The following is a 23,082-nucleotide window of genomic DNA, read 5'->3' on the forward strand; positions in this document are numbered from 1 at the left end:
CAGCATAGATGGTATTCCGTTCGGCCCTGGCGCTCCATTGGGTCTCCCTTTTGTTATTTGCTGACTGATGCTGCTGGGATAATTTTCATTGGCTCTTGCTCGACGTCTTTTGCTGGTCTTTCTTCCTTTTTTGGATGGTCAGGTTTCGTTAGCCTTATTCCTTCACACTCCCATGTTTCTTGTATGCTCACGACCATGTGATAATTGAGTTGTTCCTCATTTCCAGGCCTTAAAGGAATTGTGCCAGGAGACATTGTTACCGTATCACCTGTAATGTCATCATCGTTGATGTGTGATAATAGGTATTTTGTCCATACTTCCTCAGATATATGTGAGTTTTGTCCTAAATGGTCAGGGTTCTGCAACCTTTTTACCATTTGCCAAAACCTGGAGCTGTTTTTCTGCTTCCCCTCGTGGACAAGTTTTACCCAAAAATCTTCATTTCTTTGCTTTTGGCTTTCCCATTTCGTCCGTTTGAGTTGTTTTTTAGCTTCCTGCAGAACTATTTGCAAGCTGCGGTTTGCCTGGTCCTTCCTCATTAGTCTCAAGGTTTGATTTATTATTCGTTTTTGTGCTTTCATGTCCGGGTTTAGATGTTTCCAGGCCGAAGTCCCCTTTGTTTGGCCAGGATTTTTGGACACCATACTTCTCATTTTCCCCATCATGGCATCAATGAAGTTTTTTTAAACCCAGGGCATTATCTCCTGAAATCCCTCTCACATGTGTGACAACATTTAACCCGTTATCGAACGCAGTCACTCGCAGTATAAACAAGCATTGGCGAGTACTCACGAGCACAAATCATAAGTGGGAGAAGCCCCTCATGTCATTCAAACGTGCCAGGAGTCTCAAAGATGCCTTGGTGCATACACGCCCCAGACAACATGAACAGACCAACGCTGAAGGCGTTCTGAGTGCTTGGGGTTTACCTCCGGTAACTGGTCACTACCCATGTGGAAGTTGCGCTGTGTGCCCCCTGACTAGTGCCTCGAAATCTCTGAATTTGGAAGAAGGAAAGGTGTGGCAACAAAGAAACCACACAAATTGTAACTCATGCTACGTCATCTACCTAATCATCTGCCCTTGTGGGCTAAAATACATCGGTATGACGACGAGGAAAGTGAAATTGAGAATTGGTGAACACCGGAGCAATATCCGATGCCACAAGACCAACACCAAGTTAACATCTCACTTTTTCCAGCTGAAACACACGCCAGATGAGTTGAATTGGACAGTGATTGAACAACTGGCTCAGGGCTCTGAGGCCAGTTTGTTCGAAAAAGAACAAAGATGGATATATCGTTTGTCCAGTCACATTTCCGGTCTTAATGATGATATTCCTTGGGGAACAGTGATGAGAAGATAACCTCTCTTTAAAGATTGCACAACTGATTTGCTGTGATATATAATTCCATACTAGAAAGGACAAAGCAAAATGCGTTACTTGTGATCTGACCCCAGATTAGGATCACTTCCTTATACACTTGTAATTGCAGCATTTTCCCTTTCTTTTCTCTTTCTAATTTAAGTGGTTGTCTTTTGCCGACTTGCTACCTTTTCCAAAGCTTTTTTATTGTCATATGTCTAAAACTCGCGCAATTTTTTTACCCCTCTGAGTTTTATTCCTGGCATGCTACATCGGCACTTAATCATGATCTACAAAGTTCGAGCTGGTAAAAGAAAATATAAAACGAGTAAAATAAGATATTGCCTGGTTAGTTAGGCTATATGGCAATGTTCTGTCTAAGGGATGTGCCGTCCGAGCCTTGCACTGTTTACGAGAGTAAATGACTCTTGTGTGTTTCATTTTAAAATTTCTTCATATGCTAGTAGAATAACATTACGTTACCTTAACACACTGAGCAGCCACAGAGTGCATCTCTTTAAGACGTAGCGCACGCCTACCACATGACCAACCCCTGACCTCGCTCTTAATACGGAAGCCACGGCTTTGTGGCTTCAGTTTCCGGGCGGCGGCAGCGGATCCGATAGGTGTAAGGAGGCGAGTCGCTACAAGCAAAGTAAGTGAGGGCGAGGGTGCTAGCTTGCGCGTTGTTGGCAGGGACGCCAATCCAATGCCGATATATTTAACAAAACTTTCACCCTCTATTTTCTTTCACGCAGTTGCAGTAGCGTGAAGATAGCCTCCCCCGTCTAAGCCCATAGATGACAGCACTATAGATCGGTGCTGTAAGTATGACGAACCGTTTTTTCTCCATGTGTTTTATTTGTGGGTCACTGACGCCCAGGTTCGTGTTTTCATGACCTGGAGGGTTTATACTCGCTTCCAAACTTATTTCAATCGGGTCTTTCTGAAAATGCACCTTTTTCTTTATGATAAGAGACTTTGAAATATGCAAAACAGTCAGTTTAAAGTGAATTAAGTTTTAAAACGGACTAAACAAAATTGATGAGAACTTACTCACCTGGAAGGCTTATTCTTCTAAATAAGCTTCCGTGCACTACTCATAAATATGGAGTAGTCACTCTTACAGATTCCTATTTTCATTATTTGAAATGTATTTGGGTACTTAACGAGTAGGTCACTAAATAGTGACTTATTGTGCTGGAACTAAAAGGACTACAAATGAAAAGTGTATGCCTAATATACAAATGTTTCTATAAAATATGCATTAATGTTGTGCTTTATATTACAGTTTCGTTGCGCACCTGGAAATACTAGGTTGCAGCAACCGTATCTTACAGTAATTCCCTCATTTTATGCCTATTTTTCACACATATCCACTGGTTGGACATGCCTTAGCGAGCAAGGACCACCAGGGATTTTTTACGTCACTGGTCCTGAAGAAAGCTGCAAGAATATAAAGAGACAGCTGAAACATGTCGACCTATTACTGAAGGGACAAAAGTGGTCAATAATATAACCACCCTCAATATCCCACACATTGTTTTTAACAATATTGGTTGACCGCTGAATAAAATTGATTTTGGGTACAACTAATATTTTTTAATTCACTTTCACTTGCACTTATTCACATACACCAAGTCCAACTCACAACAACCCGCTCCGCTTTAAATCAGGCGTCGAAGCACACTGGAGGGACATTCGGTTCCTCCAGTTGGAACCCCGTGATGAAGCATGTCACCACTAGGGTGAGTGAGGGTTCTTCTTAACAACTCAGTTTGTTTTTTTCTGGTGTATGTGTTTTCACATTTTTCTTCTTTTTGCCTGGTTCCAGCATTGGTTTATCACTAGGAGGTGGAAGAATGTTTTGTCCTCAGGGTTGTCTGACTCTATTTGTATGTCCAAGGCTCCAATAAGTCACTCCTTAGTTGTTTTTTGTATCAATGAAGTTTTGCCAGACGTCCAACAGCTTGGTTGAGGACCCAGAGATTTGGGGGAAAAAGGGTTTTTGCAGTGAGGCTGATGGAATCAATGTTGCCGGAGTTGCACCGTAGCCGCTTTAAGTTTGAACTAACATCTGTGTCTGGGCCAGTAAGGGGCGCAATTTCCAGTTTCGAGTTGGATCTTACTTCGGCCACTAGAGGCAAGTGATCGCTGAAGTTGCTCGCTCCTATTTTGAAGGAAGAAACCCAACATAACATTCAAAGATACGAACATGTAGTCGAGGTGCGAGGTTTGCGAGTTAGTGTGGAAGGTGGCAACTGGGGGGTCGTCTTCGGCGTAACGACCGTTTAAGGCCCTTAGATTGAGTTGTTCCAGATGGAGTAGGAATTTTTTCGAGAGCTTCGTTCGGTTGTTATTTTTTATGGCGCCTTGAGGCGGCACGCCCCACACTGTGTTTAGTTCTTGAATGAGGTCGCTGTCTTGATCATTGCTGATGAGGAGCGTATTGAAGTCACCAGCCACGATGAATAGATCAGACACTCTGGCTTCCCTTATTTTTTCTAGAATTTTCACCAGCTCTTCTGCCACCTTGTTTTTTTGGGGGGGGATGAACATAGGTGTTGATTATGATTGCTTCTTGGGGCTGCATTTTTTGCCTAAGTGAGAGCTTTACCACCTGGATGACACTTGGTGGAGAAATATGAAAGTCCATTGCCTCGATTTTGCCTATTGTTGATATAGAGGCGATCTGCGTCCAAAGATTGAGTTTTTGTTTGCCGGTATAAAGCAGGACGTGAACCCCTGGAGGTCGAATGCTTTGTCTTCCCAGGTTTCTTGTAATAATAGGAGGTCGAATGTGACTAGATATAGTAAAAATTCAGGGTCGTTCTTTTTGCTTTCTAGGCCGTTGATATTCCAGGAACAAATTCTTATGTCCCTACCCCTCGCTGAATGATTGGAGAGAGCTTGCCCTTTTTGTCAGTTGTCTGCAGTTGCAATGAAGATTGTGCGCTGAATTGACTTCCAATTGAGGTCAGTTGTAAACAAGAGTTGACTGCCATGGTTTTTATTTTGTGCAAGTCGAGGACTTTTTGTGGTTCAGGTGAGAGACCCAGGTGAACTGCTCCTGGCTCCCTTTAGTACTGAGCTGATGTCTTTTTGAGACTGTGGCCAAGTAAATTGATACGTGTATAGCGCACTACTCATCCGCAAGGGTCTCAAGGCGCTTGTACGAATACCGCTGTGGAACCCGTCCTGGCTTTCCCTGTGAGGCGTCCACTCCTGGGCACCCCCAGGGTGGAGGCCAGGCATCCTTAGCATTGTGGGGGCCGTTGTGGAGATTAAGCAAGCTATTGCCTAGAGTTGCAGAGTGGGACTCTATGATTAGAATAGGCACCGAGGCGAGAATTATCAGGTCTGTGGAATTTTTGAGCCCAAGACCCGCCGAGGCGGGGAATTGAACCCTGGTCCCGGGCTAGACCTCTGCATCAGGGTCTGCCGCTCTAACCATTGAGCCACACTTCTCCACTAGGTAGGGGGTAGAAGAGGAGTCGGGTAACGGGGTTGCTTTTAGAGCTTCAGGGCTATCCCCCATTGCTGAAACCTGGCTGCTTCTTTCATTATTTTGTGCGCTATCTCCGAAGAGTTCCAAGTTGTTTTTGTTATATCTGGGCATTGAGGGATGGTGTTGGACTGAAACCCAACTTGCAGGAGGTCAGTGGAACTGATTTTTGCAAGGTTTGTTAGTGAGTGCATGAGTTTTAATATGTTGCCCCTGTTCAGTATTTCGTCCCTGCCTCTGGATCTATATTCAGGAATGAAAAAGATTGAGGTTGGGATGCTCGAGTGCTTCGTTATTGCTGAGACTATTGCTGGACTCTTGTTCTCCAGTTGCACCTGTTCAGTCTGGGAACTTGGGGATGTTGTATCTGGGGCAGGGGAGAGCCCACTTTGGTCATTGCCTAACCTCGTAGATCCCAATGTGCTGTTTAGTTTTGATGTAGGCTGTTGGGGTGTCTCTGTTATTAAGGCCTTGTCAGCTGGTTTGGGTTTTGTAGTAGCAGTGTTTTGGCCTAGTTGTATTGATTTGAATTGTAAAAGTTTCTGTTTATATTTTTTAGGTGTCAATTTCTGTGTAGATTGGTGTCCTGATTTTGCACTCTGTGATGGAGACACTGAAGTGGTACTACGTGGGACGTCGTGCAGTGGAGATGGCTGGACATTGGTTGTCAAGCTCCGGGTATCAGTGTCTGATGAGGGAGAGGAACTCTAATATTCTTCAACCTTATGCATGGCGCATGTTAGTGCCCGATTCCTACCTTTCCTTTTATTCTTTCTCCGGGACTTAGCATTGGAGTGTGAGGGGGGGATCTGCTATGATCCGAGTGGTAGACGTTGACTCTGTTTCCCGTGATCCGGGAGATAATGTTTGAACTAAGGGTAAGATGGTAGCAGGGGTCAGGTCGCCCGGCGGCTTGGTCACTGGCCATGTTGTCATCACAGAAGGTGCTGGAATTGGGTCAGGGGTTTGTGGCTTTAGGGTTTGGAGGGCTGTTGATTTTAAGTCACTTATCAGGACCCCTAGCATCGATGGGCGAGATGAGAGCTTATCTAGAAGAGGGTGATAGGAAGACAGTTTTGACGGAGACGGTTGAGCTGCAAAGACGGCGTCTTGGCCTCGCCTTATGAGGCCGTTCAATTCCGAGATTTTCCAATCAATCCAAGAGATGGAGTCAGCCATTGATTGCAGGACAGAAAGTTGTAAGTCCATTTTTTGTGACTGGAAGTCCAGAGCGGTGGCCGAGTATTGCAGGGTATTTAGGATTGTTATCCATGGAGTATCGAGGGCTGGTGTGCCAAAGCTGGTGTGCCCTTCTTTTTTAGGCAAAGCGGTAATAGTCAGTTTCCCTTCAGGAGGGTTGAGGTTATATGTGGCGACTAATTCCTCCCACTCCTGGACTGCTATTGAGGACATGTCATCGTTGATGGAGTTTTGTGGGGTGGGAATCGTTGAACGGCAATAAAGTGAGGCGTTGAGATGCCGTTGGTAATACTGGCCATGGTGTTTGGAGATGTTTGTTCACTGATGCTGCTCAGGTTCGAGTGAAGTACTTTGGTCTGGGTCGGAGGAGATCCCGGCAGGTGGGGGAAGGGAGGCCCGCCTCCTTGTCCTTTGGCGTCCGTTGGAGAAACCGTGTATACAGCGCGGGTAACCTTCACTGCGAGTGGTGAACTGCTGACTGGCTGGAGATTGGGCGCATCATCTCTTGCCTCCACTCTATGTATCATGGCCTCGATTGCAATTGACGCGTTTTTGCTTCCTAAGGACAGTGGACTGAGATTTCTGCGTTGGATCTCGCTCTGCTTGACCAGATATCCATCGGTTACCGGTTCAAGGAGTATGGTACTCATTGGTGGGCTCCAAACTTTCGAGGAAGTTTTACTGTCAGATTCCAGTCCCAAGGGGTTGAGGGTGGCAGGATTATGATCAGCTAGAATGGTATAAGCTGCAGTTTTTCTTAAATCAGGTGATGTCGGTGTGTGTTTACCCGCGGCAGCCCCGTTCCTGGATGGAAAGAAGACGTTGGCCGGTTAGGGTGGACCGTCGTGGCTCTTTTCCGTGTGGCTACAGGAGGTTCACCTTGTAGGAGCGGAGTTTGAAGGCCACGAATGTTCCCGGTCTTAGAGTAGATTGCTGTCCCTGGGTCTTTAAGAAAGAAAAATTTGGTGTAAATCTTGGGCTAAAAAGTACATGTCCTTTTCTTTGCTGGGAGACAGTCGATGGTTATAAGATTCTCCGGAGTTGTTGGTGAGGTCTTTGATATTAACGATGATTCAATTTGTGCAGGCCTGTTTGAGCGCTGGGGGGCCAAAGTTGGGCAGAGTGATCTCAGGGGGATATTTGCCTGGTCATTTTTATTTGTCGTCTGAATTGGAATTGAAGTTGAAATTTGATTTGAGAATGGTGTTTCCATAAGAGACTTATGTGGATCCTCCTGGGTGTTTTTATTGTGTTTGTATGGATTGACGGCTTGAGAGTTATTTAGATTTAGTGAGGACGTTGGTTCTAGGTTTCCAAATTTCCTTTTCCGTGCTTTAGGCTTGCCATTTGATTTAGGCTTTAGTTGTAGCCTGACTCTACCTGATCTCATTGTTCTGGTTGTTTGGCGCCTCTCTGTTTTGTCCTTATTAGCTTGTGCGCGACCCTGACAGGAGTTATAGTTGGACGTAGTTTTACGCCGGTGGTGTGGCTGCGCCCTCTGTTGGGACCTACTAGAGTACAGTTGGCCAGTTAGCTGCGATTTCCTGGATTAATCACAGATGTAGCTGGTTAGGATGCGTTCTGGTTCACTCCCACCCTAAAAGGGGAGTTGTAGAAGTAAATCACCGATCTTGTCCAGAGTGGGAAAGGTTTAGGATCGAAGTTTGTAATGTCCACAGACATACAAGTATGTGATATGTGGCCGTTGACCAATTTACAAATCTAATTGTTCTGTCCACTTCCCACCCCATGTTGAAAGGGGGGGGGGGGGGGGGGGGGGGTTGTACTGCTGCACATTTTTCCACATTCGTGGTTGAAATATCACACACGTTTTGTGAATTCCTGGCAAGTGTACATGAATGAACATATGCCGATGCTTACACTGTTTATTTATGATTTTGGGTACAGGAAGATATTGTTATTTCCTCAGAATAGCAGTTTTATTGAAGTGGTGAGACCAGGATTGAGAACACAAGTTACCTGATTGAGTCCCAAATCGACAATTTGGCTTCTAGACCCCTCTCCTGTACATGCCCACACTTGCAGTCATAACCCAGTGGGTAATAGGACAGCTTTCCAAAGATACTGCCGGAGCTCTGTTTTTGAAATATTTTAGTTATATTTATAAGCAGGTATACTATTTCTTAATTGATTTTTCTGCACCTTAAAGGTGCGTGCTGCTGGGATGTATTTGAAGCAAACCTGCCTGGCCATTCTGCAAATCTGCACTGGCGTCATTTGTTCTGCATGGCCTCTGTTCCTCTTACCCTGCATTTTTTTTGAAGTCGTGTGTTTGAAAAACTGTCACTCACCTCACACCAAAGCCCAAACATGCCTCTGAGAATTCTTATGAGATTAGAAAAACCTACCAAGAAGGGCAATTCTCCAAAGCACAAGTGTGGTCCCTCGGCAGAACTCATTTTTACAAGACCACTTTGATACAGAAACATCCCTCCATGGCTCCTGGTGGAATATGCTATGAGCATCCCTCCATTGCTGCTGCAATAAGAAAAATCACAACACCTGCTAATACCATAAACCCCAAGATCAACTCTTTGCATGCTTAGTGTGTTACACCCGCATCTTTTAGAGGGTCCTATGGATCTTATGGCCATCATTCACATGCATAATATCGCCCCATAGACCCAGCACATACATGAACGTCCCGCCACACTGGGCTCCATTAATATCCCCAAAAGACCAACATGGCCCGTTACGGAGGTAAATATGACATAGTATTCCTCGGATTAAAACATATCTTTAGAACTCCATTAATTGCCAAAAGCACCTCTAGCTCACAGTATTTTTCAATAAGATCTATTCAATGCTCTGAGATTTCCCTCATTCATACATTTGCCTCTTACTTCTCAATCAAGCATGCCCCACGAACATCTCTTCACCAGTGCTTCCCTTGACCAATTGCTAACAGTGCTTACATTTTCTACTAAATGGTTTCACAACTTTCATTTTCCATAGCATAAAGCATCATTATGCAACCCCAGCATTTCTAAGGAATATGCATCTATTCATAGCACAAGGTGCCCATACTTTCGGGGTGATTTCTGTAATAAGGGCAACTCTGCCAACTGTCATAAGAGTTATCCACCCCCTGCCCCAGGCGCACTGCACAGTGGGCAAGCTAAGGTTCTAGGGATGGAACATTCCTTAGACAGGCCATCAAAATAGCAGCACTCCAACATACAACTAGGGTGAGCTGTTTGTAGGTGCTGTTCTCGTTTGTCTCATCTTGCAAAGTAAAGCCATCTATTGTGTTTAACGCACAATAGATCGGACAACATGGTAAGATCACACAAGCAGCTTTAGAATATGGGGGTGGATGGGGATACGAGGGTGGTGGTGAAAGGCCAGGCCTTCACACAAGTGGCACTGGCATCCTCTGTTGTCGGGGTAGAGGGCTTGGACAGGGCTGCAGGTGGGAAAACCCCGGAAATATCGACCCATGTATGTCAATCACGCGGAGGAAGGGTCGCTGGTTGTGAATGGCCACTATGCAATCCCTACAACGGCGAGGGCCGTTTGTAAACTGAGTTCTACCATTTGGACCAACTCTCTCAGCAGAGACCTGCAACAAGGGACTGGAGTCCGCAGAGATAAAATCGCAGAAAGAATTGTCCAGCAGAGACTGAAATCGAGGAAATAAACCTCCCCCACCCCCCTCCCCCCAGACTGAGGCACTTACTCCTCTTTCCGTGTGTAGTGGAGGCGACTCCAGACACCGAAAGGGAGGATTTAAGCTCCCAACACAGACCAAGTTGAAGCACTGAACTTTATACACATACTGAGGACAATGGACCATCTCCCAGAGGCACACACTGAGGGACTATCTTCATAGCTGGCAATACAACAAGAGGCTAAACCCAGGCCAGTGAAGAAGTAAACAACAGTCTTAAGTCACTAAACTCCAAACACAAGACCACGACTTAAACTCCCAAAGGAGACCACCATTTACCGAGTGACTAAAGTTTCTGCACAGACCTAGAACCAGAAAATAAACACTCAGACGCGATATAAAGTTTGTGACTGAAGTCCCAGAGAAGCCAGAAGAGAGGGACTAACATCCTAGCACACTGGTATTGTGAACTAAACTTCAATAGAGAATTAGATCTCACGGTGGAAAAATTGCACATTACCGCCAATTACCGCCACCGCCAACCCAACAACGCCACCGCCAACCCAACAACCCCCCCCCCCCGCAGATGGGCTCAAGACACGCCAAAAAGGTGCCTTTCTGTGTTGTCTCCAAATAGTGCCTGGGAAAGCCTCCAAATCACAGAATAATCGAACGCAACTAGCGCACCAAGTTAAACGGTGATCCATGCCTCTGGACTGCTTTAGAAGCTTTAGCGGTCTGGCCCCCTGACGCCCTTTCTGTGAAGCTACACACCATTGCCTAACAGATCGCTAGTTCAGTCGGACAGAAAAGCCTTCCCACAGACAAAACGGCTTAGCTCAAAACCTTCCCCACGGCTTGTAGGACCATTTTGCAACTTAACCCGGTCTTGGAGCTGGGAGAGAGTCCGGGACGGTCACCGCTGAAGCTGCTGTGATCGCCTACCATGATAGGGAGGAGGAGCAGGAAGGGTGCACGTGGGAGGGGAGGGCTGGGGACAGGGGGAGGCAAACCCGAGGTGTACCAGAAAGATTCGTGGTGGCGCGGAGACTGAACAGATCACGGATCCCAGCACCCCGTCCCCTTCCCAGACTCGTCAGACTACCTTCGTGCTGGAGCAGCCAGCTGCAGGAGCCCTGGGCCTGCCCCCCCGCCCCTAGCCAATGGTCGGAGGAAGAGGAGGGAACGGGAAGAAGGTAGGGGAGGAAGGTGGCAAAGGCAAACAACTGGCCTTAAAGGGATTCTGGCAGCCGCCGAGTCTGTGCAAACACGGGGACTCAATTGCCTCTTTCACCGGGGGCGCGCAGCACAGAGGTGGTTCTGTGGTCTGGGGCCAATACACGCGGCAGCAAAAAAACGCAAAATGGCGGCCGCAACTCCGAAAATTTCGAATTCGGGGGCGTGTTTTTGGCGTTCTGAGTGACGGATGACGCCACAGTCGAAAGAACGCAAAAAAACACGCCCCCGAATCCGAAAGAGACAGGGCTTGAACTGAGTGATGCCCCTCTCATCCAATGGCTGGCCTCCGTTTAGGGAGCCAGCCAATGGAAGAGAGAGGCGGGTTCCGGCCCCGTACTCCAAATCATGAAATCTCCCACTGGAGACTGCGCAAGCGCAGCCTTCGGTCCTCGACCTAAAAATATTGGAAACACACGTAACATTAAGTAACCCCAGATAATCTGGAAATGTAGCCAAGGAAGGGAATTCATGTTTATTTATACACCATAACCTACAGTCTCACTTATAGCCTCCACTATTCTATATATATTTAAGTGAACATTCGGTCTTGGGGGAGACCCAATGTCCTTGGTGTAAAACAAACACACAATACCAAAGAATATTAGATAGCCTCCCCACTACTTAACAGTCTACAGTTAACAGGGTTGTGAACATATTGGACTCCCCTTTTGCACAAGTCTTGCAAAGCATCGATTTTCAAATTTCAGGTGATTCAGTGGGACCTAAATTCTTTACAGGCTATTAAAGTAACTTTCTACTGCTTAGCCCAAATGCAGCCTATATATTTGCTGGTGTTACTATTAGACTAGATGTGTATCTATTAGCTTAAGAGTTTTGAAAGATCCTCTCCACTGATCGACAGAAAGGGTTCTACATGCCCAGGTACATTTAAGTGAGAATTTTAAAAGGCCTAATGTGGTCTGCTCAGTGTTGTTAATCTTTTTAGAACAGTTTGGATTTGTCCTTAGTTGATGAGGGACTTGGGCTATACTGCATTTCCATTCTATAATGAAACAGTAAAGACTGGAACTTTTGAGGTCAGGGAAGAAGCCAACTCTGGTTGAGCGTGTTTATGATGTGAAGAGCGGGAGTGTGATAACCGAACATAAGAGCTGATCCAGAGCATTGATGTCCTTCTGGATAGATACACCACCAGATGATCAATAGTCCAAGGTTCCCCCACAAACGGAACATTACAATGACCTGCTTTTTTTCCTCTCGTGTAAGTACATTTCTAGAATTGTGGATAACTTTAATCACTTACAGCTTGACTTTTAAATGGGATGAAGGGCACATGATGCATGGGTTGGAAAAGTGTTATTTGAGTTTGAAAGGTACCATCCTCCCAGCTGAGTTGCAGCTTTTGTATTTCAAAATTAATATCCTTCTAAGAAAAGAACATTACAGAACAGAAAGTAGTGAATAGTAGTAAAGATCAGATAAAGTTAACAAACCAACCTTGTGGAATTCCTTTGCCCTGCTTGATTGTTTTGCTGCACAACATTGTTCTGAAGAGGTGAATCACGACGAGATAACACAGGTGACCGTGACGTGGTCCTTACAGGTACCTTGCATAGGAAAATAAAAACTGTTTTGTTATTACACAATTCCACCAAGTATGTTTAAATGGCCCCTCTGTATTCAAAAGGACTCAAATTATCAGTGCAGTCTAAAAATGTACATACTGTACAGAATATTAGGATGCACATTTACACACCTTTGTTTACTACATTGTTCTTAAAAAGTATATGGTTGCAATATAGTGTGAAATAGAACATAACAACTATATCCAAGTACACTGCATTTTGAGCATATTCCAGGGATAGGAGTGTGCCATTCTACTTAAAAATGAATCCAGTCCAACTGGGATAGCGCAAGATGGCTGGCTGTTTCCGTTATTTTTATAAGCAAGGCATGGATATTTTTCATTTGTTGTATGTGAAATGCATAACCAGTAAAGTATTGCAGCATGCTGCAAAAGTCATGTTTATTGTTGGTGATAGGGAATGTGCACATTTAGAAGATGCACAATTACAGTATGTTGCCAATGGGCAATAAGACAAATTAATATATTCAGTATCATGTTAAGTTGGGACAAGCAATGAACTGTCCAGACATATTTCAAAAACATGGTAAGTATTCACTGTGTAAGTACAAACGAATCAAATATCTTTAGAATAGATGAGCAAAAGGGAGAAGCTGAAAAGAAAAAGTAAACCACATGGGAGAGAAGAAGTAATAACGGATAGGTTTTGCATGGTGGCCTTCTTCATGTGGCAGTATATGTGTTATTAGCGCAGACTGATGAGGTTTACAGTACATTTAACAGTTTAAGAACTATCAGGCAAAGACTATGGGCCTTGTTACGAGTTTGGCAGCCATCCTCTGGGACCGGCACCGTGGAGGTCCGCTAAGATATGGTGAACCCGCCGCCGGATTGAAAGTTGAATCGCGGGCGGTGCTGAGGCACTGGGTAAGTTGGGCTCATAGGAGAGACTAAACCGCATACCATCACCGTGACAGCGCCTAGCGCACGTTTGTGCACGGTGTGGTGTGCAACATGTTGTGCATGCCACACAGTGCACAAACTTAGGTGCTTTTCTTGGGTGGCACAACATGCACCCCACACGCACCACCATTAGCTTTTCCGCCGCCCTTTTCATGGCAGGGTCTCTGCCATGAAATAGGCAATGGAAATGCGAGTCGGAATATGCTCGGCTGTGACGGCATCAGCACCTCCAGCATATACAGCCCCTTTGCACACCACCACCTCCGTAGGATCCTGGATCCCGGTGGAGGCAGTGGTCTTGTGCTGCTGCCACTGCCACCATCGTAATACGCTGGGCTGACTGTCGGGCGGTGGCAGTCAGACTGCTACCGCGGGTTTGGCAGTCCTAGGACTCCCGTACTCGTAATAAGGTCCTTAGTCTTTCAGCTTCATGATAAAAGGGGCTCTGAACATAAAGAACACATTGCACCAAATGCACAGAAAGCTTTCAATTCACTGGTCATGCTATAGCCAGAAGTAATTTTAAAGACATTCAGGACAAATGTACCTGGTGGGAAAGCATCACTAAAAAAATGGGATGTACCATATATAATCTGTACCTTATATAAGGAGTGTACTGGGATACAGTAGCATACATAAGAAAAACTTGAGCGAGATATTAAGGAACCCAAATTAAGCAATGGTGCAGGTAATGCGGGACTAAAGAGCAGAGTAAACAGAATTTAAAGGGTCAAAACAAACAATTAAGAACCGGTAGCTGCTTTGAAAAGTATCCAATTAGAAACTGGCCAGGAGAAGGCAATGTTTGTTTCTACAACTGTCCTGCCTACCTCCATTACTCATTCTCCCAAGAGGGGATTAAAATCTTACCTCAACAGACCGTTATTAAAGAAAGTTCATCAAAAAAGCAAAAGGTACTACAAGACTGGACTCCCTGTATTATTTCTTGGCACTGCCATATTTGCACTGAGCAATAAAATATTACAGATGCATTGTCAGGCAATACCTAGGGTAAGATGGGAGAGCTGTGAGACTCCAAAAGTTTATTTCAATGTTGGCAAGGCTAAACACATGACCATAATTAAGAGCAATCTAAAGATGGTGTATATAGCGTGGATAAGGAGGTTTTTAAGTAGACCTCATTATTTATCTTACAGACTTAGCCTATGATTGACACCAGAATCTTTCTTCGAGTGAACTAAATTCCTTTGCAAGCCCAACCACTGCACAGTGCATTAATGAAGAGCATGAGGTTTAACATGGTCTTACTGCAGAATATGTCATCAATGCAACCTCAGTTCTCCAGGTCACCAAGACATTGTGATGCAGTTATTCTCATTTTCACAGGCTAATTTTCAGCACCCCATCGACATTTTAGATTAACATTGGTGTTCTTTTACAACTCGGGTGTTTACATATCACTTGTGGCTTGCCATTGTTCTAGTAAATCCTCTCTGAAGCATCCCACATCAAGCTTGAAAGTAGTATCATCTTCCAAGGCCTCTGCACAGTAGGGCTTGTTCAGAAGCCTAATGTGACACAGGTGTCTATGCACCTAATGCACAAAGATAGGGTAAGGGGGCAACCTGTAATCTTATGGCTATGGATTGCACTTACATTTACCAGTAAAAGTGAATATGAGTTAGCTCATGTTCAAGCATTAATGGTGATTTATCAATGATTTGCTCTGCACGCTAACAAAACACTAACTGTTCTGCACATTTCTATCTTAATCTATAAATTCTACGCATGTTGTCAGTGAACACAAAGCACGGTCATCTCTCGGAGGAATTTTTCTGTAAGGGGATCCACCATCACTTTAAGAACCACCTTGTGACAAAGAGCATATCCACTGAACGCAGCAAACACAGCTTATTTATAGTTTAATGGCATGTTCTCTGTGCACTCCATCCTCCTTCCGGTCTTTGAGATTCACAATTTGGTACGAATAAGACTCCAGCAATATGTTTACTAATTAAAATCTACTAATTTGCTGGTAAAGGTAATTTCAGCAAGCTCCCAAACATGGTGGCACCAGGTCACTGGATCGATTGCCTTTTTCACTAAAATTGGAATTAACTTTTGAGCTCTTACTAATTAAATAAAACCATTTTCAAAACCTACAGTTCATCTTTTCAGATTTGTTTTTTTAATTTACAAGGTTTGTTCTAAAAGTGATTATAGTTCCCCTTAAAAGGAAAATTCCTAAAGACATTTGATGTTCCCTGTGCTTTAGTCACTTAGTACGCTTAATAAAGTGGCATCGCCACAGCATCCTTTCAAAATGCACAAAGTAGTGTCTTGCTTCTTCTTACCCTTGGAGGCACCTCCTCACTGTCGGATCTTACCCACACCTTTTGGGTGGGGTCAGGCACCTCCGACCTAGATTCAGAGCTCTGATTTAGCACCTCACTGCGTGGAGGTGGCTGTGGGTCCTGAGAGCGCAGCTGTTGATGTGCAAATTTAGGAGTAGGGTCACTGAAGGAGTGGGATCGCGAGACAGGGGAAACATTGTTCTTGAGAGATGCCAGGTGGGCCCACTGTACCTTACAAGAAAACAAAACAAACATTCAATGCGGTTCATGGTCATTGGGTTCAAACTTCACAGCACATCTACAGGTAGGAGAAAAAAAACCTTCAAAGCAGGTTACCATGCAGCTATACGTCAGCGTGAAACAAGAGGATAAACGGGTAGGAGGGATGGTCACGGAGATGACGTTAGAACGTTGCATTGGAAATGTTGCATGAAATTCCACAAGTACTGCATATGTGAGCAGAGAAGCAGCAGCTTTGGCTCAAATATTATATATATATATATATATATATATATATATATATATATATATATATATATATATATATATATATATATATATATATATATGGACATATACAGACACAGACAGACATATATATATATATATATATCACTAAGCATACAAATGAAGATATACAGAAATATGAACACATACAGAAATGGTTTGCACGGACAGATGTTAAAACAATGCATCAAAGTCCTAGAATTCACTAGGTCAAAAACATTTACAATATTAAACTCCCTCAATCGTGAACTTTCATATGGTAATGCAGCTGCTTGGAATGGGCGAGTATATTAAACATTAGCTAGGAAGTGCAAGAGCTATCATTGCTTTGGTACTTAACTGGCAAGCTGAAGGACTTCTGATGCTTTATTTTGTTTGTGAATTCAAAGAAATCGGTCATCCTTTTCTTTCATTTGCTTTCACAGTGCTAATTCGATCTTTATTCTAATAGAATTAATGTCTGATCATTTTTTATTGCCTAATTTTTGGGAATTGCAAGTTGGATTCAACCTTATTGCTGTGACAAGAGGCTAAGCCCTGCAGCTCAAAAGCCAGAGGCATACATTTCTGTCTTTGGGTGGTGAAAGAGCAGGAAATGGGGGCCTTTTTTTTTATTAAACAGTTTACATTATTTTTTTTTAAAAATCAGGAATTTTGAAAACTTAAATAAAAAAGCCAAGAAGGCAGTAACAGTAGGCTAGAAAGATTCAAAAACCTCGACTGATACAGGAACCTGAACAATGCCACTTTTCTAAGAGTAGATGTAAAATGAATTACTCTTAAATTAGATTGTAAACAAAAATACACTGAAAGCTCTTATTTAGAGAAACATACAGGATGTGGATCAGGACCAATAAGCAAACCGCTCTTTTTGCCTTAATGAATGCGCAAAATATATGCCCCTACGGATAGAGTGTTTGTTTTTGCATATGCTCAATTGCAAACTGGACTGTCCCACAAATTCATTCAAATTGTAATTATGCAGCAGCATAGTCCACTGGAGTAGTTTAAATTGGCTGTTTTAGAAAACATGTTTACATTAACTGGGCAAATGGAATACAGTATCCCATACTAGCAAACCTTTGCTGCTGTATATACACAACCAAAACAACAGAGTTCACCCCATCTATTCGGCCCCCAAAACTGGACAACACAAAAGGGACACTTTGTAGTGTAATGAAAAGTGTGCAACCTACAGTTTTTAAGTGGATTACCTGTGCATTAGCTGCAATATTGATGTCAATATGGCAATGCTGGAAACGTAGCTATATATTGTTGTAAATGTATCTCGATTACAGGCTTCCTGTTTAGAAAGACCCTATGCATTTCTACAATACCAATGTCAATATGACAATGCTGGAAAAGTAGCTTTATATTTTTGTAAATGTATCTCGATTACAGGCTTCCTGTTTAGAAAGACCCTATGCATTTCTACAATACCAATGTCAATATGACAATGCTGGAAAAGTAGCTTTATATTTTTGTAAATTTAATTCGATTACAGGCTTCCTATTTTGAAAGACCCTATGAGGGATAGGCAAAGATGAAATGTTGGAGAAAAGGTCACACCTATAACTCGACCAGTATCACCCTAATTGTTACTCTAGCCCCAGGGAAGTCACTGGCAGTTGTCTGGAAGAATCACTGGTGTGGCAAGTTTATTGCTAGTACGAACTACACTGATGCTCAATCCCATTTAGAATTGATGATGTAGAACCAGCTAGGATCCACATTTCCGAAAAGAGAAGAGCATCAAAAAGTAGATCTCAGAAGGAAATGCACATTTTAAGTAAAACCAAAATGATACAACATGGAAATCAAAATCAGCCAGGGGGGTGGGGGTTGGAGGAGGAAAGGAAGGACTTTAAAAGTCTTTTCAGCTTTAGCTTAACACTATTGTAGAGCAATCTGTATATTGTGGCCACAACATTTTCAACATAACTGTGCTTCACGGAGCAGAACTAAGAGTTCCACAAACGTACAGTTTTACAGATTCAAAGATTTTTAAATAGCTTGAGTAATCAAAAAAACGAAACCCCTCTCTTTATACTGAAATTAACCTTCAATGTCCTAAATAACCTTCCCATTTCACTGCACAGAAAGCACTGACTGTCTTAAAGACACAAGATGCAGCTATTAATTGCCCGGATAGTAGAAGATAAGATAGTACGCAAACAATGCTGTGGGTTGCATCCATTCGCAGCCTTATGTCCTTCCTGCAAAATTGTGCTGCGTACTGAGATACCGCTTTGCATAAGACACTCACTATGAGCTCTCTTTAACAAGTAGGTGAGCATGCTCAGCCTTCAGTTCTTCAAGAATTAAAATAATGAGCTCCACTGACTATGTTAACAGTACCACCTATTAATTACAGAACAAGGAAAAGGCAAAATGAACGATACCAAATTCTGAGGAAACACATTTTTACATTATTTCTGGGGGGGGGAACAATGATGCACTATTGCTGCTGCATATCTAAGCAAACCTCCACAGGAGAAAAGGCAAGGACTCCTTCAAGGCCAGAAAGAGGAATCAATGCTTATTATTTATTTTGGTGATAGATTTCTTAATCTACTAAGTGACTGCCACACCATGGGTAATGGCTTTGCGGAAAAAAGTGTTTGGCTTTACGCCTTTGAGAAGGAAGCACATTATAAGCAACAATTCCTGCCTTCCACACAATCGGTAGTGTGACAAAAGCCTAAACACAGATGGGTATTTATAACTGATGAAGAGAGTGAAGGACAAGGTAAAATAAGTCTTCTCTTCACATTAAACAATAGTTCTGAGCCCGCAGCCCTTTTGGGGACTGCAATGTAGGTTTTTCTGAAAAAATCTAAAATGGATATATTAAACCGCTAGCAGGCAGACAGTAGTGATGGAAAGCGCAAACACATAGAAATGAATTTAATGCTATAGCTGGAAAGGAGGTCAGCATAACTGCCTTAACATGTGGTTGAAAGGACATTTGGAAGTCATCAGTAATGTCTAATACACACACAATTGACATGCGTTTGGACCAAAACTCTATTAAGTAGTTTCATGTACTTTGTGTCCAGTGCAAAGTACCACTTACATGCGCAATGAAGTAATGAGACATCCGAGACGTCGGATCCTCAGCAAAATTTGGCCTGCACTCCAGTCAAAGCCCAATAGGCCCACATGTCAAGTGCACAACCACCTTTCAAGTACTCAAAGTTGTAAGGATCTTTCAAAGTGATAGGTTTTAACAATTGGGCCACTGCTTGCAACTAAAATACCCATTAGCCCTTGAATTCTGTTTATTTGCGGTGCATTCAGAGACATCTAGAAAAAAGAAAACTAAAAAACGCATAGGAGAAGGAAAAAAAAATCAGCAAAATATTCAAAATCAAAATTCAATGAAGCCTCTGCTTCTTTTTGTGAGGACTTGTCCACAATTTTCAATAATAAAATTATGTCCATCTATTCAACATTTGGGACTCAATCACACTTCGAGAAAGTGAATTAAACATCACCGCAGTAAGCATCTTCCAATTAAGGGGGAGGGAGGGGGGGGGGATGGGGAGTTTGCAGATCTAACAGTGGAAATGGTGGAAATGATCATGGGAATTTTGAGGTCTTACTCAGCTTTGGATCCTTCCCTCTATTTTGTCTAGTCGTGTAATTCCCGTAATTGCACCTCAGGTAACATTTCTCTTAACACCATTGATGCTGATGGTATTCCCCTCCGGTGCTGGTCTTGTTGGAAATCCCATTGCTCATGACGAGCTGAGCTCGTCATGAGCACAGCTCCACTGTGCCTCAAGACGAGCTGAGCTCGTCATGAGCATCGAAGGGGTTAAACAAATCTCTTAAGGAGGCAGAGTTTCCAACAAGCTGGTAATATGCCTTAATTGTGCTATTGTCTAAGAAAGAATGAGTGGGCGTTTCAATACTATCAAAACAATCTCCCCATTTCATTGACACTTTATAAGGTTAAAGTATTGGAGATATTAGTTAATACCCAATTAACTCATTATTTGGGGAGTAATAACATCCTAGATCCAGTACAAACAGGATTCAGAGCAGAGTATAGCACCAGAACTACTTGACTTGCAGTGACTGATAGCTTTAGGTTTCTAGTAGATCAAAAGAAATCAGTGTTACTAATACTATTAGACTAATCAGCAGCCTTGATTTACTTTGAAGGCTGCATGAAATTGGTCTACATTCAGTATTGGTTCTATTCTTTCCTATGTAATACATCGCAATCAGTACAGCTTCTGCCTTCCAGATCTAGTCTCAAAGATTTGCACTGTGGAGCTCCTCAGGGCTCCTCTCTGAGCCCCACTCTAGTCAATTTTTATCAAGTGCCAATACCGAACATTGTAAAAAAAATAAAAAAGGTTTTGTGATCATAATCGATGCTCATGACACTCAACTGATTAGCTCTATTGACGATAAGTGTATTAAAATAAAGGATAATCTAGTTGAGTGCCTTTCCTAGGTAAAAGAGTGGCTATACACACACACTGTCTGAAATTATATGCAGAAAAATCTGAAATGTTTGGAGGTGCTGAAAAATTTATGGTGGCCAAAAATGTTAAGCACTTAACCCCCCCAAAAAATCATTAAAAATCTGGGTTTTCTTACTGACAATGCTCTGACCCTAAAAGAGCAAGTAACGAGATCTTGAGGGGTTTGTTTTGGACTGCTATGTAGCCTTCGGAAACTATTCCGATGGAAAATGGTACACCCCCCTGGAGTTCTGGACTTTTTGGTTCCGTCCAGAGGTGTCAGGGATAACACCCGAAGACCCCGGAGTTCTACCTGTCTCGGTGCACAAATAAACAGAAACACGGGCTTCTCGATGGTGGCGTCAAAGACCAAAGGTTTATTACTGCAGGGACACAGAAGTCACAGAAACTACACACGGGCAGAATCTAGGAGCCTGTTCGATTTGTACAAAGAGGGTTGCTCCTTATATACTAAAATTTGGGCTTGAGGCAAATTCTTTACATGTTAGTACATTCCCAAACCTTTGTGTCCTAAACAATAAATATTTGGCGTTGCACAGGAATCGTCAACAATATCTGATGTCAAAACATTACGAACGAGGGGTTCCCACTGTTCCATCATAATCCAATGTCAACTTTTCATTCAAGACCCGGGCCGCCTCATCGTAAATTTCGTTACCTCCCCCTAATAAAGGCCCAGAAGGAAAGGAGCAGAGCCAGGTGCAGAAGATAGAAAAGCAGGATAAGAGATGTTTGTGGGTCGTAAATGGGCAAGGCTACCAGCTTCGGCCGCCTAATCATGATCAGGCCAACGAACACGAGAACCAGTATAGCAGGACTGGCCTCGGGCAGAGGAGGCAGCTTCTGCCGAGTCATGCAGCCATGGCGTGTTCTGTTCTAAGGTGCATGTGTCATTAGCAAGGTGAATCTCCGGCTAAAGCTTACGTGTCCTTAGGTGAAAGGGGTCACTGCGTGTCCATTGTCTACGTGAGGGCAAGAAACACAAAATGGCTTCCGTGATCTAAGATGGATGCCATGGGTAGATCAGAAATGTGTTCATAACAGGAGTGCTCTTGCTCGTAGCATAGCGAAAACACCAGGATATGCTAAATGGATCATTTGCGGTTCACCGATACCAAAATTATGTATTTACGACAATGTTGAAAACACGGGTTCAAATCGTCACGGAACCTCACCCCTCCTCAAAAGCCTTAAAAGGGAATGTCAAAAAACTGAACATCAATGGAGACAAACTAAAGACTCAGAAACTAGAGCAAATTATATCATCAAGCGGAAACAATACATTCTCGCCATTCGAGATGCAAAAAAAGCTTTCTTCACGCAACAAATCCAGGAAAACCACAACTCCGCAAAAGAGCTGTTCAAAATCGTAAAGGAGCTTAGTAATCCATCCAGTACCTCACAAACCCTCACCCCCTCAACTGAGGCATGTGAACGGATTAGCACCTTCTTTTCCGAAAAGATTAACAAAATTTACTCTACCTTCACCCCCTCTCATTCCACTATTCCACCTGACAACCCTGACGAAAACTCGCCAACATCTGACAAAGACAACGTCCATCCAGACGCAGGCCATTCCCCACGTCTAACTAACTTTCAACCACTTTCCGAAGATGAGGTGTTATCGGTTCTTAAAACAATCAAATCCGGCTCTCCTGCTGACCCTTGTCCCCATTTTGTGTTTTCGGAAATTGCACCGACACTCTGCCCTTTCATCACCAAACTTTTCAATCAGTCCCTCACTACTGCGTCCTTTCCAGAATCCTGGAAACACGCATCTGTAACCCCCCTCCTGAAAAAAGCCGGATCCGACATCCTTAACCCGGAGAATTATAGGCCAATTTCCCAGCTCCCCTATCTCTCCAAGGCTTTAGAGAAAATGGTCAATACACAACTATCCAGATACTTGGAAGACAACTCACTTCTGGACCCCACCCAGACCGGCTTTAGAGCCAACAACAGCACCGAAGCAACGTTGCTGGCAGTGTCGGACAGCGTCAGATGCATCACAGATCAAGGGGGATCTGTGGCTCTGATACTGCTAGACCTGTCAGCAGCGTTTGACACGGTGTCGCACGACTGCCTACTAAACATCCTCCGGAGTAAAGGAGTACAATCTACAGCGTTAAGATGGATCAAATCATTCCTTAGCAACCGCACCCAAGCAGTGCACATGGGCCAATTCCATTCAAAACCCCGTCCCATCGGCTGTGGGGTCCCACAAGGGGCCTCACTAAGCCCCACTCTCTTTAATGTCTATGTTTCATCTCTGGCCGACATTGGAAGAAAGTGGGGCATCGGCATATGCTCA

General features: G+C 43.5%; 1 protein-coding gene across 3 annotated transcripts in view; it reads right to left on the minus strand.

The window, feature by feature from the left end:
• The window catches only part of MAP4K4 (mitogen-activated protein kinase kinase kinase kinase 4), a 665,231-nt gene that overhangs the window by 117,084 nt on the left and 525,065 nt on the right, over positions 1–23,082 (minus strand). For 2 of the 3 annotated variants that reach the window (XM_086934708.1, XM_086934709.1), the window contains exons 17-18: positions 15,766–15,996; positions 12,400–12,509 (exon numbers count right to left, since the gene is read on the minus strand). In XM_086934708.1, the coding sequence (XP_086790834.1) occupies positions 12,400–12,509; positions 15,766–15,996 (341 nt within the window). The remainder of the gene's footprint in view (positions 1–12,399; positions 12,510–15,765; positions 15,997–23,082) is intronic. The other variant, XM_086934710.1, reaches the window with a different exon arrangement.

This window comes from Lissotriton vulgaris, chromosome 8 (genome assembly GCF_964263255.1).
Source record: "Lissotriton vulgaris chromosome 8, aLisVul1.2, whole genome shotgun sequence".
Lineage (NCBI taxonomy): Eukaryota > Metazoa > Chordata > Amphibia > Caudata > Salamandridae > Lissotriton > Lissotriton vulgaris.